The sequence below is a fragment of the Nymphalis io genome, chromosome 6 (genome assembly GCF_905147045.1).
Source record: "Nymphalis io chromosome 6, ilAglIoxx1.1, whole genome shotgun sequence".
NCBI lineage: Eukaryota > Metazoa > Arthropoda > Insecta > Lepidoptera > Nymphalidae > Nymphalis > Nymphalis io.
This window is the reverse complement of record NC_065893.1, coordinates 4,841,387-4,859,564: the sequence shown is the minus strand read 5'-3', so window position 1 is coordinate 4,859,564 and position 18,178 is coordinate 4,841,387. Positions and strand designations below refer to the sequence as shown.

Genomic DNA, 18,178 nt, shown 5'->3' with positions numbered 1-18,178 from the left:
TATTCATAAACAAGGACCGTTTATCTAATTTACTTTTCATAATTTTTAAAACATTTAAGCACTAAGGATAAAATCAATATAGAACTCTTTATCGGGATGAACTCATAAAATTATACAAACATTGAATTTGTATAATATAATATCTGAAGTAGTCGTGGCATGATTATTTCTTATTTTATATTATACAAATTCAATGATATGTAGTTAAAGTACTGAGTCTGACAGGAGGTTGTATATACTACTATTAAATTTATACTACGTATTAACATTTTAATTCAAGAATTGAACAAGCTATGAATGTTTTGTGCTTTGATTTGTGTCCGTCAGAATAGCGTGTGCATGCTTTCGAAATAGATCCAAACTATACTAAATAAATGTATTGGAAATGTATGTAAATGTATTAAACTTTTTCATAAATGTTATTTGCCGTATGACGTTTAGAAAAAGTTACATTAAAGTGAGCCGCCATTCTGATATCAGGATGGCGGAAAATTCTACATAAATTAACTTTTTTTTAATAAGATATTACTAAATAAATTTACGTCAAGTATGCTAATGGAAATATAAAATTAAAATTAATTTTGTACAAGTTTTGATATTGTATAACGCATTAACAGTTGTTTCTAAATCTAATTTTCTACATTGATAAGCTCAATTAAGCTCATCGACAAGCATAATATCAACAGACTCAATTGATTAAATTTCCGATTGATTTAGCCATAGAAGCAGTTGCATTCTAAAAATTAATTATTTATAGATTAAAAATAATAATTGCTCATTATATTATTATTTATAGTCATTTATGGTAATGTAAAGAATGTTTATTTTAATAAGCTGCTCTAGCAGTCCTGGCGACAGTGGAGTCGATCCACACCTACTTGAGTCGTTGGGTAGCAAGAAAAAGCGGTGCACTAATGTATAGTCTGACGCAGGCGCTTACCCGACATGGCTCTTTCGTTAAGTACCTGCACGGGATAGCGAGGCGGAAGGTATGCCACTGGACACGGCGCATCACACCCTGATGGAGTGTGCTGCGTGCCCAGAGGTATTCCCTGATGACTATAGTCGGCGGAGAACTACTCTGCCGAGCATGATTAACGCCATGCTCGTGCTTGTTGGAAATGGTCTACGTCGGAAGGAGCACTACTTCATAGGTGAGTCCCACTTCATGTGGAGGAAACGCGTGAATTAAAAAAAAAATGTACGGCTACTTAAACAAATATTACAAAGCGCAATCACAGACAATTTTTTCCTCTCCTTTCAGTGAAGTGGTAATGCCAGATTTAAGCAACAGACATTTATTTGAAGTTTTCGTGACATGCGACAGATGTGATATTTCGTGAAAAGAAAACGTAAAAAGTACGAATAGCTTTTTTTGCATATAAATGAAAATGATTTAAAAAAGTTGATAATGTCAGGCCTAAATTACGTGTAACTGTTTAACTATTTTATTTTGGTCTCAACAACGTGCAACATTTTGAGTAAATATAAATATAATAATAAAAAAAAAGAAAAATAAATACTTTCGCATTACAATTTACACGTTAACATACAATTTACAAAAATTAAGTCATTTCTATCGATAAAAAAATCTTTTAGGTATTCTTGCCTATATAATTTGATCAATGTCAACCCTTCAAATAATAATACTAGTATATACATACAATATTTTATCCCTGCCGAATCAAGTAGAAGATTTACAATTTTTCTTTATATCCGCTCTTAAGTGACGTATATTACGATAAACGATACAATTAATATAGAACTGTTTAGTTTTTGTGTATTTCTATGTAAATTACTCGTAGAATACGAAAACGTTTCTTGATAAGCATATCAAATCCACACACAACCCCGTACATTTTAAATACACGTGTAGATGTCATGGATTACGAGTACAACTTGTGGTTGAAGGGATGATCGTTCAGTCAACAGAGTAACGCTGTACTGTTAGCGAAATTATAAATTATTCAGAGCGCAATTTCGAGAATTTGTGCTGGCGTTCTATCACCGCGTTTATAATCACATTGATACAATTTTATGATGTTATATAACAAACAGTTAATAATAATTCATAGCCGAGGGCATAGCTTTAATAAATATATAGAGCGTTAGCTATACAAAAATATTGAGCACTTTTTGCATTTTCACAATGATCATCTCGTAAAATATAACACATTTATTAATAAAATACACAGCAGCGTATAACATATATATAATAATATTGTAGTATTAAAATATAGACAAAGAAAATTACTTACATCCATCAGTCTTACATCCGTTACTCTTAAAGCTATCCACTTTGTTATGTCATATTCGTTTATTGTCGTTTCTGGCCTACTGCTATTATTTTCGTATTTTTATCAGGTGATGTATAATATGATTTGTTGATGGAATGTATAAAATCATAAAATAATTATTGAATCTTTTAAGTAAGAGGCTAAAAAGGAATATCGTTTAACCAAATAAATTACTGAATATGACAATTTCCTATAACCTGAAGCAATTATATATTAATAACTTATATAACATACTTGCGACCATTGGTTTAAAGAGTTAAATTAATGTAATATCACGAAAAGGGATGACAAAATGAACATTTTTAAATCTTAATAATTTTAATCCACGGCTATATGCTTTCTCTTATAAAGAATTTATGATTTATTAAATGAATGCCTGATATTATCTGTCCTAGATAATATCAGGATTTTTGGCCATCGCCTTTATTATAATTAGTATTTCGCAACAAATACTATAGCAGAATGCCTGAAAATAATATTTTTACTAATTATTATAAAAATGTGAGACATACCCAAACTATTTTAACATTCAAAAACATTAAGGCGAAAAGGAAACATTAAACCGATCCGATAAAGTAAATTATAACAACAATTAACTTCAGTGTAAATAAGCTTTTTATCTTTTAAAGTTAAATTATTGCGGAATTATTAAATAACAAATACATTCAAGTTTGTCTAAAATTCCTTTAGAATGTCGGAGTTTAATTTATAAGTTCAAGTCTATGTTAAGCCTTGTTTTATAATGTTGATTTTATAATGATGTTCTTAAAACTGTTCAAAATTAATATTTTAACATGTTTTCGTTGCCTATATAATTTACCTTAGCATAAAATACAGTCAATTAAAGAAAATCTTGGCGGATGCAATATATTTTTCGTGAAACGTCTTGTGCGTGCTAGAGAGTATGTAATTAGCAATAGTACTTGTGCTATACAGTATATGCCCTGATTTTTATATAAACAAAGAAATGCATATACATGAGTAACATTCATTTACATATTTTAATATATACTAATATTATAGAGGTAAAGGTATTGTGAGTTTGTGAGGTTGTAGGGGGTAATCTCTAAAACTACTGAACCGATTTTAAAAATTATTTGCAAAGTAAGTCGGAGAAAAAACAGTCGAACGAAAACGTTTCTTACGAACGCTACCTTAACGATGATGATGCCTACAAAAAAATCAGCGACAGCGTATTTCTAACTTTTATATTTAAGTCACAAAAGTAGTATTTTTGTATTAAAAAAATAATTTAAATCGCTATTTTTATTGGTCATGTTTATTGGTCATATATTATCAACAATTATGAAATCTTATCAAATTAAGTAAACTTATCGTCTCACGTGTTCAGAACAAAAGACTCTTCCTTTTTGGTTATGGTTAAAGATATTACGACATAGGTATGGAACCGCGACCGTGTCGTAATCAATTGAGTGATATTTCTACTAGACGGTTTTTTTTATATACAACACGTCAATCAATTTAGAAATAAATTGCTTCTTCACCAAGGAAATATTTATTTAGATAAAATTCGGTTATTTTCAGTATGTTTTTGGTTGCATAGTTTAAGAGATAATTTAATACATCAAATATGCAATACAATTTTATTAATGTTCGGCCAACGCGACTTTTGACAGTCAGGAAATAAATCATAGCACTCAGTAACCTAACCTAACCTAACCGAACCACACTCTTATGAGCGGCAAACATTTTTACTTGTGATGAAGTTATACTTCATTTTTACTTGTGATGAAGTATAACTTCATCACGAGTAAAAATGTTTGCCGCCTAACGAAGTGGGCACGGGTCAGCTAGTTAAATATAACCTTCTACGTTATAATTTACTTAATTAGGTTCTTAATCTTTTACTTTATTGCTTAATTACACAGAACTTGACTTACGAGTATGCGTTATCAAAAAGTGAAAATGGGAGCAAAACATTTTATATTGAGCTACAGTTATAGTTAAGTTTTAATAACACTCGACCCGAAAAAACTACGTACATTGGTTAAGCGACTATGAGTTCCGGATCGGGAAATATGTGCAATTAAATGTTTTGACTTCTTGTTATAAAATTCAGTTATTTACATATAAAGTTCAGGAATTGTCGAATGTATGCAAAAAATACAAAGTGCTTTGTTATTTATGTAAAATAAAATATTTTTTATCCATTTTTAAATTGATAATTAATATCGATTACTTTTAATAGCTCATATATTGTTCTAGCAAAGTTGAATAAAACCACCAATTAAGTATTTTTGCTTAGCACATCCATCAATCGAGTATTTAGCGCCTTAATTTTTGACTTCGTCCAATCGACTGTCAACACATTCAAAATGACATTATTTGTTTCAAACTAAGACGAATAAATAATACGAAAACATACACAAGTATATCGTGATTGAAGTAAGTATAACGTGCCACGAAATATATAAAAACAAAAGGAAGTTTTACGTAATGTAATTATTTAACAAATTTTCTTTTCATTTTCTGTGACATCAATTCCATCGCGCACAAAGATATTTGGCAACTCCTTTCTTTGCGCACTTCCAAAAAATGGAATTCTTTACCAGCTCACGTGTACCTCTCTTCTTACAACCCGGGTTCTTTCAAATGAGGTGTGAAGAGGCATCTTGCGGGCCGGCTAGTGCAGAACATTCTTCCCGACTGTACTGACCGTCGTCGCGTTTGGACTCTACTACCACTTACCATCAGGTGGAGTAGTCATTTGCCTTCCCGTCAAATATATATAGAAAAAAAAACATATGTATAAAGTAATTAATAATGATAGTAATTTTTCATAAAATAATTGAGATAGTTAATATATAAAATTTATTAAATTCATACCTTTTGTTCGAAGGAAACAATTTAAATTCTAAAGACGGTCTCAATTTCGTTCTTTTGAAATGCCCACACTGCATTAACCGTTTATTATTCTCTTCTTAAAGATCGTTCGTCTAAAGCTTTTTGCGAATAAAAAGGGTTAAAAGTTTGGTGTATACTGTAGGAAAAAACCATAAAAATTTGTTTTGACATTAGTTTGATCACTTCCATAAGCTGCAGCTGCAAGATAAAGACTAATTTTGTTGTATCTTAATGAAAATTGACTCTTTCTCGACTGGTATGGAAGCACAGTTTTGTTTAGAGATAGATTCATTCGCGAAAATTAAGTGATGAATTTTCAAAAACCATATTGTAATTATTGTCTTTTACTTGTAAACGGATAAGACGGTAAGACGGTTTTCTAACATCTAAAAAACTTCTTAAAAACGAACTAAATGAAAGTTATATAAAGAAGTGCGTTTTATATGCTTTTCGAAACAAAAAAAATATTCTAAACAAATGTCACTGAAACATAATCAATGAAAATTACAAACTACTTAAAAAATGTTACAAAATGAACAAATATATTAGTTAGGCAATTTCAGTTTCATGTAGAAAGGTTTCATAATATACTTGTGCTATTTTATGCTATTAATGCTTTATAATGGTCGAGTTCACTCACCGCAGCTGGTCACATTTTCACACGCTACATTACATAGCAAACATAATTATTATACGTGGCTTAACTAATCTACCAAGCGACATTAGAAAGAAAAAAAAACCTGCTTGTTATATTTAATAAGTTTTACCATAATAAATTATAAGTTTTACCATAATAAAAAATATAATATTAATAAAAATGATTTTAATAATCTCTAACTGTTTTTACGAAAATATTAGTTTCAGTAAAAATGAGTAAAATCATACAAAAGAGTTGCGTTGTTTAAAGCTGGCTCGACAGCTCTGAATTGAAGGATTTTTTCTAAAAATGAATATTTCTGTAGAAAATAAATGTTTCAGTTGAATTATTTTTACACATATAAAAATAAAATGTGAACGCTAAAGTGTCGCTTTTAAAAGCAGCTTAAATATACTTTTCATTTGGAATTCATTGCATTTGGTAAGAATAAATTGTGCGTTTATATATTTCATGAAATGTTTTGGAATTTCATTTATATTACAAACTTTTCAAGTAAATCCTATTTATTTTTTTAAAACTAATGTACTACAAATATACGGGTAGATAAAGGGTGACTGAGAAAATATTTATTCTTCATAGCCAAATTGCGGTCTTTTTTCAATGATTAGCCACAGTAATGGCCGCCGCGTCGTTCTATGAGCTTCAATTGCCAACTTAAGTATTATTATTAAATACGTGAGAACTTATGAGTACTCCATCTAGATAAAACTACTTGTATCTTCTTTACGCGTTTGATTCTAATCAGATCTGTTTTGTCGACAAATTTCTATTACAGGCATAGTGTGCTCTTGGGGATTTAGATTTAATTAAACTAATATAAATAAAAGGGTTTTTTTATTGTTTCTTTCTATGTTATAGATTCACGTAATATCGGCTAATCCGTTAAGAAAGAAAGTCCGCATAATGACAGTTTATGTGATGTAGCTTATGTGATGTAGTTTATGTGATGTAGTTTATGTGATGTAGCTTATTATTAATATATTCAGAAAGACGCTATTATGATAAAATGTAGATTACACATGTAAACTTTTTAACGAGTTTAAACTATAAACTTGCAATTTCAAATGTTTTAATTATAAATATATTTCTAAATTCATTTTATATTGATTTATAAGAAGAAGCAGTGTCTGTGTCGATCTAACGTCAAATATATTAGTTTAAATATCATATTAATAATATTATGAATTCACGATATCCCCAAAACATTTTTTAACTGTAATATTGGTCTTCAAATACTTTTATGTAAATAAGTTATTATTTTATCTACTACATATATTTTTTATCACAGTACAGGTAAGACTGTTTACAAATGACAAGTGTATCAAATACATTGTCAATACATGTAGAAGTCTGACTGGCTATCCTGATTGGTTCACAATATTTATGTGTGATTTGTAGGCAAACTTAAACTTAACGTAGTTACTTTTAACAAATTTCCATTGAAATCGCCACATACAACATTTATTACTTTTACAAATAGTTTTACGAATATCCTCCATAGACATCTCAAACAAACTAACATCTCCCACGGTACACGCAAACTATAATATATCGATGAGATTTAACATAGGATAGTTACAGGGCGTTCGATAAAAAGAGCAAGTCTATTCAAATGGGAATAGGAAAGAAGGTAAAGAAACAACTTTGACCTTGAAATGACATGACATTTGAGTTAGACTAGTGAGGAGTAAATTACTGAATGATTGGGTTAACGAATGAACGATAAAGTAAGGAATTATATATTTCTTTGTTTTTATGCGTAATTTTATATTAATTTTAAAAGATATATGTTATATATTATATATTGCAGGTAAAATAAAATAAAAACAATTATTAAACAAAAGTTTAAATCAGTTTCAGTTTCTGAGCTCGCAACGCAAAACTCTTATTTTACCTTATAGCCAAAATTACTATCGATTTTAAATAAACAATATTGAACATTCAGTATTAGCATTTAGCAGCAATTCGCATTCATTTTTTTAAATTATATTTCTCATAAATATTGCAGAAAATCGTACACAAAACCAACCCATTTTTTGTACCAATAAACCATACGTCACATACTCTCTCAAAATCCTTGTCAGATAGCACTTCTGGTAAAGCAATTTGTATCGAAAGGCATCTGCCGACGGTATGGGTAGTTTTGTAATAAATGTCTTGCTTATGTTTAAAGCCTACAATAACAATATGAATTATAATAATTATTAAAGTGGATCAAAACACCGTTTACCGACATATCATCCTGAATTTAATCATATTAATTTATTATTAAAAAAAAAAATATTAATATTTAGTGATCAATTACTTACATGCTTATACGTATAAATTACACGATAAATTAATCAATTGAATTTTATTTGATAATTTGACAATAACGTACAATACATTTTATATAGGTACAGATAATCAATATACGCAATTTTTTTTAGAAAGAATCCCTACATATGTTTTACAACATCAGAGCTGGTATAAAATTATTTTTAATTTTATATTTCCATAAAAACACAATTGACCTACAGTTTAATCTTATTTAAGAAAAAAGTATAATTGAAACGTCATCTTGATTCAGAATGGCGGCTCACTTTAATGAAACTTATAAATATAACGTTAACTAAGCATACGATAAAGTGCATTTATAAAAAAAGTGTCACATTTCTCGTATAGTTTGGATATATTTGGAAATCACACACTACTATTCTGAATTTATCTTTTGCGGTTGGGTCGCTGAAAGAAATTTCTAATAACCACATGGACTTGTATTATGTGCCCCTTGTACTACACATTATTTAGATCTAAGAATTTTGTATACTATTTTCTAGTGATGTACAATAAAGTGTAAATAAATAAAAATAAATTAAAATTCACTTTAAAATCACTTAATAATTTTTGTTTATGTTTCTGTGGAATACATTAATATACCTTATTATATAATTTGTTATTTGCTTTTTGTTTAAAGTATACCCAGGGTATACTTTAAACAAAAAGCAAATAACAAACCATTTTCTAAGTGAGTATTCTTGCTTGTTCAAGGGTTTGGTACCCGGATATGACTTTGACATAGTAACGATGATCTCTTCAACAATTATCTTAAAGGCATGATCGAGACATGTTATCTACAAGTATCCGCCCAATATACCGCATTATCGCTTATATGTTTCGCTTCATTAATCTAAACAAGAAATAGATATTATTACGGTCAGAGATGATTGTATTACAATGAAATAGTTCATCGCCCTCTTCGCTACAACATGCGTGAAAGTTTTATGTCGGCCGTGATGCTAAGGACACTGTATTAAATCGATCATAAGCACAACGATCAGACATTTAACCAATCGCCATCCTTTGTAATATCAAATATCATCTATCAAGTTCGATACATTTTTTTTAAATTATTGTCAATGGTCTAAATTGATTTTCTTGTCAAATGAAATGATTTTATAATGCTTACCAGTGGTAACTTTAGACAGAACTGACGTAAACGAGTAGCACAATGACTTGTGCTTGGTTTTAATAAAAATAGTATTAGGAAAGGATTTTCTAAAATATATATAAAGGTTTTTTTAAGTGTAGTAGTGTGTATATTGTCTTTCAAACTATCTAAGTCTTCTTCTTCTTCTTGTGCCTCTCCACTACTGGAGGTTGGCCGTCAGCTCAGCGAATTTTTCGCGGTCTCGCGCCAAGCGAAATAGTTTTTCCACGCTGGCGATTTTTGTCCATTAGTGGAGGTTGCGCAACCAGGACTTTTTTCTTCTTCCAGCGCGTCGTTTGCCCTCTACTTTGCCCATCATTATAATTTGGAGCAGTTGGTATCGCTCGTGTCTCAAGACGTGGCCCAAATACTCGGTTTTTCTCTTCTTGACGGTTTGCAGTAACTTCCGGCTACTGGCGACGCGCTGGAGTACTCTCACGTTCGAAACTTTCTGTGTCCAGCTAATACGGAGCATTCTACGTGTCTATCTAAGTGTTTCAATATAAATCAAGCGCTGGCAGGTTTTTTAATGTGCCCCATTTTTTTGCTATTCTATGTTCTGAAAGACTAATGCAACCAAAATTATATTATTTACCAACACTGTACTGCTCTATGTTTTTTATGGACGAATCTGAATGATTATAATTTTAACAGTTTTAGTATTGCCTAGTCCAACTTTCAATGATGCTCCTTGCTTACCGTGTGATGTATTTACTTGCTTTCATTTTAGATAGATTTTGCAAAAAAAATTACGTTTCATGAAAATGTTTTCTGCTAAGAGATTTTCACTTTCCCACTTTCGTTTCCAACGTTTTATCCATGTCGTTAAGACTAATGGTGCTCAAAATTTGCGGGGACATAATCAATTGATAATACAGTTTATTTTGCTTTTAGCGTGTTATATACAAAGTCAAAAGTTTTAGATAATGCATCAATTTTAATTTACTTTCTTTTTACCTTATTATATCAAGTAAAATAAAACATATATCTTTTTAATGTATTCTATTAATATTTTTAACTTGCATATTCATTTCGTATTATATTCGTATAGTAAAAATTCCAGCGATTACTTCCCATAAATTTATCAAATATTTATAAAAAATATTATTTTAAGCGACTTTGATATAAATTAAAGTAATAATATATATACTTATTTATTTATAAAATAAAAATCCCTAAAAATCTTTTTGAAAACTAGCCGTTTGCCTGATTCCCAGCAGGCAAACGGCTTTCCAATAATAGCTGGAAATGCTGGAATGAACCGACTCTTTTAAATAAATTTTTGAGAGTTTTTGAGGAGTCTTGGAGAAGCCCCTGGGTACACGACATTTTCACTATTTTGAGGCGACTGTAGATTAGTTCATGCGAACTTATAAAGGCAAAAACCGACTAAAAGGTTTTTGAAATTTCATGCTTTAAAGAGGGCTTTAAAACGCTGTAAAAACTGTATTTTACTCATAAAAAGAAGATTCATTAGCTACGATTTCACATTTCTAACTTCAAAACTGACGATCTTCTATACAAATTTTCATCTCTTATTTAATTTCGGAGAGATAAGAATTTCATAAAAAAAGGATTTCATGCCGCTACATCTCCCGATGGAGGCTCTGTGGAATATGTCAGACAGTTAATTATAAAATGTTTATTATAATATATTATATGAATATAGTCGAATTTAGAAAGACAACTTGAATTATAAGATAAATTAAAGAAAAATCATGTCCGGAAGATGAGAATACATTGCAAACGATCGTAGAGAGGCGGCTATTAGGTCAAGTATTCGGCACATGTTTTGCATAATGGCCATCGATTTATAGTCTGATGGTATGTTAGATCTAAATTTAAGTTTTCGCCTCACTCTGAATGTTAATAACTAGTTACACGAGATACGACTTAATTGCATAATTATATTTTTATGAATGTTGCTTGTTTGTAGTAGTTTTTTTTATATGGTAATATTAAATGAAAAATGTTGATATTATATTTTACAAAATAAAATTTATTTATGTACAACATAAATTATTTATCTACTTGATATGAAGTTGTGAACTTTTTTTCGAAGCCTATTAAAAATAAAACACTTGCAAAACAACTTGATAGGATAACAAAAAATACACACACACACATTGATTTTATTTTATTATTATTATTTTTTCCATTGAATACTCACATATAAGATTTAATTTTTTTTTAAATGCGGCTTTCTAAAGTTTAACTCTGACGTGTCCTCTGTTGAGGGACCGGAAACACTTTTGCACTGTTACACAAACACCTTTAACTTTTTATCATGTGATAATAAAGTCATGAGTGAAGATATGAATTAATTTAATTCCCACAGTAATTTTGTTTGGTATATCCGAAATTCTGAGGAAACTATGACGGAAATCCATAGCCGAAATTGTCTACTATTTCAACGTATGCGACGTTAAGAATTCCATCGTTATAGTACTAAAACACGTACAAAATTTTAGTTTTATATATACTCGTATTTTATATTTTAAACAGAAATAAATTAAATTTGAAATGTACCCATTTCGTACTATCTCATGTACATACATGATGACAGCCAAGCGACGTGAATTTCGCTGGTTCGATTCTGTCCTCTTCTACCCACATCTAGACCCTTTATAGAATATTTTAATACTTACATCTAACAAACGCTATACGCCTACTTCTGGGAGAAACTGGGAATATTAGCAATAATTAAAAGCCTTAGAAACAGATACCCATTGTACTATTTGATATATTTAATATGTAGCAGGGCTTTGTGCAAGTTCTCCTGGGTAGGTACCACCTACTCATCTCATATTCTACCGCCAAACAGTATATTACTCATTATTATTGTGTTCCAGTTAAAAGAGCGAGTGAGCCAGTGCAACTACAGGCACAAAGGAGATAACATCTTAGTTCCTAAATTTGTGGCACGTTAAAAATATAAGAGATGATTAGTATTCCTTACGGTGAAAATGTCTATGGGTGGTGGTGACCACTTACCATCAGATGGTCCATTTGCCCGTCCAACTATCTATATACAAAAAAAATAGTAATAAAGTCACTTTAAAAGATAATTCTACATATAGTTTAAGTTCGATGTCGTACTTTTTTTTTCAAGATAGGCAAAATTAGCATACATATAATGGTCGATCTTGCGAATGACTAATTTTGAAAAATTCTCAATGGCTGTTGCGTTTTTTGAACCATTCTTAATGCCAAATGCAACATGAACAGAATGGCTTTACGCCCAGGACCAACGACTTTACGTGCTTTAATAGTAAAGGATAAATACTGCCAACTTACAAACTCCATGTCACTGTTGTGGTTTTTGTCAGAAAAACACAATATCTTTTATGATCTAATCTTAGATTTGGATACAGGGCTTCAGGATCCGTAGTCTTATAACTATCCAACGATACGCCAACGATAGATCAACGGGGCAAGAAAGAGCTGACTCGTATTCACAAACGGGTCCGGATTTAAAAGCTTAAGCCCTGGGACGACAACGAATTGGAGGCCCGCAATAATTGTTGAACTTGGCAATTTTTTTTTCATATTTTCAATTATTTACACAAATTAAAAGTCATAAATTGAAAATGTTTTAAAAAGTACTTTAGAAATGATGATATTTTTCTTATCTATAAAAATATATCAGATTGGGTCTTCCCTTGCCTATGGATTTCCTCTAAACTCGGTCCTATTCATAAATTTCATGAAATCATTTTCAAAACACACAATCAAAACATAAGCTCAAACCCAGAATTTTACAACCTTGTAATTCTGAAATCAAAATGGAAAGTTAGAAATATTTCTCTTCATGGGCAAAGCGCTCAAGCTAAACTTTCGTGGTTTCTCTAGTGTCATAATTTAATTATTATTTCCTTGTTTGTATTGCAACATCAATAAATGTAAAAATATTTACTCGCTACTTTAATTTATTTGAAAATATAACTACATAAAAAGTAGAACAATGTTTACATTTGTTTGTTGTCGATCATAGCGAATAATATAGTTTCCAAAATTATTGTCATATCCTGTCAGAACGGAAATTAACTAGGATGATATATACTTATATATGTGTTATTGTCGATTACAAATTTGATGTAATCTATTGTAAAGATATTTATTATACAAATATTCTTAATCAAAATTTAAAAATAATCATTATAATGATAAAAATTAAATTTTCAGTCATATAATTGCTTGCTACATATATTTGTATAAACTATTATTTTTACTATTAAGTACAAAATTATTATCGAAATGTATTAACTCAAATGTAATCTTAATTAAACTAAGAGAATTCAGCTTTCTAATCTTATTTCAAACCGAGAACCGACTTCTACGGATATTAATCGAATTAAGATTGAACACTTTAGACTAGTGAACTGTATGAATTGTAATTTAATTCTAAATTACATTTAGGAATATGAATTACAAGTAGATTTACAGATAAATATATGTTTGTATGAACTAATGTAATGTAATCTAAAACTTTCATTTAATTATTAATTTAAAATATTGACTGTTCTATAAATTTACTTTTGTAATTATTTATTTACGTATTTAAGTATGAAAGGTATCCCGATCCTAAAGTTTACGAATACTACATTGACAATATCAAATCTTCACAAATCATTATAATACGAGAATGTATAATCCAGCACAAGAAAACAGTGATATTTTATAATCCTAATGTCAAATACATTAAAATTAATTTAAATTAAAAATAATATAATACAAACATTATTATCTAACCTGTCTTAATACATACATATTTTTATTATTAATATCAACTCAATCTAGAAGAAATAGTTATCAAAAATAAAAAAAGAAGCGTATATTTTTATTTGATTTCCACAAGGGCGGAATTAGCGTTCAACAATAAGTTATATAAGAAAATAAAAAATAAGCAAAAAAATGTATTGTAATTTTAATATTTTGATACTCTAAATTAAATGTTTTCTAATTTTTACATTAAATGATAGGAGTTTAATCGCTGCTTATAATCTGGACGATACGATACAGGAAACTTCTCTTTCAATGATCACAAATCAATGGTCTCAACATTAAGGTATTATATATGCTTTTAAATAATGTGAAATACACATGAATAGTTTAATAGGGAGTTGTTAAAAACTGGCAACTTTGTGTATGTATTGTAGTTGATATATTTCTTTTTATAACTTTGACATCTGCCAATAACTTTCATAATCGGATTAAAAGTATCGATCTTATCATATCCTTCGTACACTAATCGACAAAATATAAGAGAAATAATATGTAACAAAATATAATTATAAAATTGTAGGTATTAAATTCAGAAATGGGATGTAGGTTGCCATCTACTATGTACTGTGTCTGTACTTTATCACATTTAATTTCCACATTTTAATTCTAATAAAAACTCAAAAAAACAGACTTTTGATCCAATTAAATAGAATCAAATTAGTTCCTTTTAAATATATAATATAATATAGATATTTATGTAATATATTTTAAATAAAATCAAGTAGATATCAATCGACTTATTAATTAATCGAATCTATTGTTTTATGATTAACTAGGTTTAGTCCGCGCCTTCACCCAGATTTTAGAGGAGAAAGATCTGGTGTTAGGTCTATTCAGCAGCCTCTGTCTTTACGTGGGATTGAAGCACAATTTCATCCAAATCGATTCAGTGGTTTAGTTTGAAAGCGTAACAGAAAGACAGACAAGCAGACTTACTTTAACATTTATAATATTAGTATGGATTCTAGGAAATCAAATGAGCGAAGCTACTGCCAGAAATACCTCGTTCCCAACCATGGCGTCTAAACGGTATGTCCCATTATGTATGTAATTATACTGTAAGCCAGGCTCATTCTTCATTTGGAACACACAGAAAAAATAACCTAATTATCAATGTTTATGTGCTATTTAATTAGCTATGTGTTCGCGCGAAAAAACCATTGCACTAGTCTAGCGTTTGCCTAGAGCGATTGGTAGAGGTGACGTCACACAACCCGTTAACCTAAGATTAATTATTATAATGAAAAATTAATTAGATAAAGCCTAAATTAAAACTGTATAACATTTTAAAGATTTATTTTATTGATAACTAGATTTTTGCTTAATATCTTTAGAAAAATGTTGAAGACCTAATCACTTTATTATTAGAAGATTATTACTTAGCTAATATGAAATAAATATATATATATATATATATATATATATATTTAATTTTATACTAAACTTTATATGAAGATCACTTTAAAAATATAAAATGGTTTCACGCAACACACAACAAATACGTCCTCTTGCTGCTATATTATAGAAATGCAAATGATACCAAAGACGACCGCAGTTCCCCTCTCTTCGGAAGATTTATAGAATTGGATTCAAAATACATAACGAGAGACAGCGCGACGTCTTGCGAGAATGGAGATATGAAGACGCGCGAAGACGGCACTTACTGAATATTCCCACTTCAAAGCTTTTATAAGATTTGTGTAATACCGCTTTGTTTTGCAGAAAATGGGTCGGTAGTCGTGATTTGTGTCTATTTAAATTCCAAATGCGGCGCGCAAGTGCAACCAAGAATGCATTCGCAATGCACCCTCGGCTGTCGATTTGGGTCAGCGGGATTTCACGACTAATAATGGAAAACAAAGTATGTTTACATTTGCTTTTATAGACTTACGACATCGATGAGCTGACTGAGTTTGAGCTTAATGCAGACACGAAGGACGTCAGTGGTGTTGACGACGGGGCGCACGAGTTTGTTATAGTTAGAGAGAAGGTCATCGTAGAGACGCTTGGCGTCGGGGTTGCCGGCGGCGACGGCGCGCACCAGGCAGCAGGCCGCCAGCCACCAGACGAGCGCGGCCATCAGCTCACGGGCTCGAGCATCGTTACGTAAAGGCCGCGGAGGCAGCGGGTGGCCCGGGCGCGGCGCGGTACCGACTGCCGGTCGACACGCCTCACGCCCCGCGACCTCTCCGCCCGCCCTCGCCACCTCACCACTCGCTCCCTATCAAAGAATCGTAGCGTCCTCCGCTGTAAACTCTTTGCTATTTTGATCAGGTTCCTTGTAATTCTTACTAAGCGTCAACATCTTTCGGCGACGCTATGAATATCAAATATCATTAAACTGCTTAAAATGAATTAGTTATTCAAGTATCGCCCAACTAAAACTAACTATTAAATTACCGACAGAATGTTAACATGAAATAGTTTTTTCTGTATATTAAATTCAATAAATTACCCCATCCACATTATTTAATTGAAATGGTTGTCATCGCGAAAACTATATTTATTATTAGCATGTAATATTGTTTTAAATAAAAATTTAAAAAAAGTTTTTTTCTAATCAACGGATACTAATCCGAAAAATACATTAGACAGAATAGCAGCGTTTTGTTTGACATTTGTTTATATAAATGCAAAGATATGGAACTATACTGTAGTCCAAGAGAAAACTAAGTACTAAAAAAAGTATGGTTCTAATTAAAAACAAATACACTACACAATACAATATACACTAGAAACTAACGATAGCGATACCTGCCTGCAGAGTGTAAAATAATCATAGATTCAACTTAATGCCTATTTTGCTCAACCAAAAAAGCTTATGTCCTTAAAAAAACTTAAAGCAGGAAGTTGATTCAAGTCACGGTAGCATGCGAAAGCGATCCCGTGGCGCTCCTCGTTAAGACGGAAAGGGTACCGCTGGTTTTTTAGTGAGTATTCCGATGTTCGGGGCGCACTCGATGCCTTGGACACCGGCGAGCCCCACATACCCCCTTACTGTTCCCGTGGGGGAAAAGCGTAACGCGTTTTTCTAGCGTTAAAAAAAAGGAAGATGATTCAAGAAAGCAACCTGTGTGTTTAAAGTACCACAAATCAATTTTGAAGCAATTAATTATATTTATTATATAAAAAGCCGAGATGGCCTAGTGGTAAGAACGCGTGAATCTTAACCGATGATCGTGGGTTCAAACCCGGGCAAGCACCACTGAATTTTCATGTGCTTAATTTGTGATTATAATTCATCTCGTGCTTGACGGTGAAGGAAAACATCGTGAGGAAACCTGCATGTGTCTAATTTCACTGAAATTCTGCCACATGTGTATTCCACCAACCCGCATTGGAGCAGCGTGGTGGAATAAGCTCCAAACCTTCTCCTCAAAAAAAAAAAAAAAAGAGGTGCGGAGGCCTATAGCCCAGCAGTGGGACATTCACAGGCTGTTACGGTACGGTACGGTAATTATATTTAGCTCATACATTGGCAATACAACTTTAAACATACTCCAATCTTTCGATATGACATTGACGCTTAGGGCGACGAGAACTTACTTTTCTAAATTCGTATCTTTCATATACAGGTAGTTAAACTAATGTTCTGTGAAAACACCATATATATCATTAAGATCGCTTAATAAAAACAATAAAGAGGTTTCAATTCGAGGCATCTAGAAAACTAAAGCCTCGATATAAGAGTAAAGGAGATTTTATGACCAAAAAGTTATAAGGTATTTTAAAGTATATTTAATGTTTTATGTTTCTAAATTTTGAGCTTCAATAATAGTTTAATTTTAGCAATATAATTTTCAAAATAAAATTTGTATGTTTAAAAAACTGTTTTTCCGCAGGCGAAAGATATGTTTTAACTTTTAATAACCATATTTGTTAAGATCTAAGACACTATAACATTAATATTTAAAGATAATTTAATAATAATAAATAGCTCCACACATTAGTGACCTACCCTTGAAGCCATCCAGATCTTAAAGCCTTTTATTTATTTTAATTTTTTTTTCGCTCGGAAAACGCATTTAGGCGTTTCCCCCACATAAGGCGGGGAGGTATGTGGGACTCGCCGGCGCTAAAGGCGCCGGAATACCCACTAAAAAC

General features: G+C 30.9%; 1 protein-coding gene across 2 annotated transcripts in view; it reads right to left on the bottom strand.

Annotated features, from left to right (window-relative positions):
- LOC126769272 (acetylcholine receptor subunit alpha-like) overlaps positions 1-16,206 on the bottom strand; it is a 48,595-nt gene extending 32,389 nt beyond the window's left edge. For both annotated transcript variants that reach the window (XM_050487947.1, XM_050487948.1), the window contains exon 1: positions 15,966-16,206. In XM_050487947.1, coding sequence (XP_050343904.1) covers positions 15,966-16,154 — 189 coding nt within the window. In that variant the 5' untranslated portion in view covers positions 16,155-16,206. The remainder of the gene's footprint in view (positions 1-15,965) is intronic.
- Between the last annotated feature and the right edge of the window lie 1,972 nt (positions 16,207-18,178).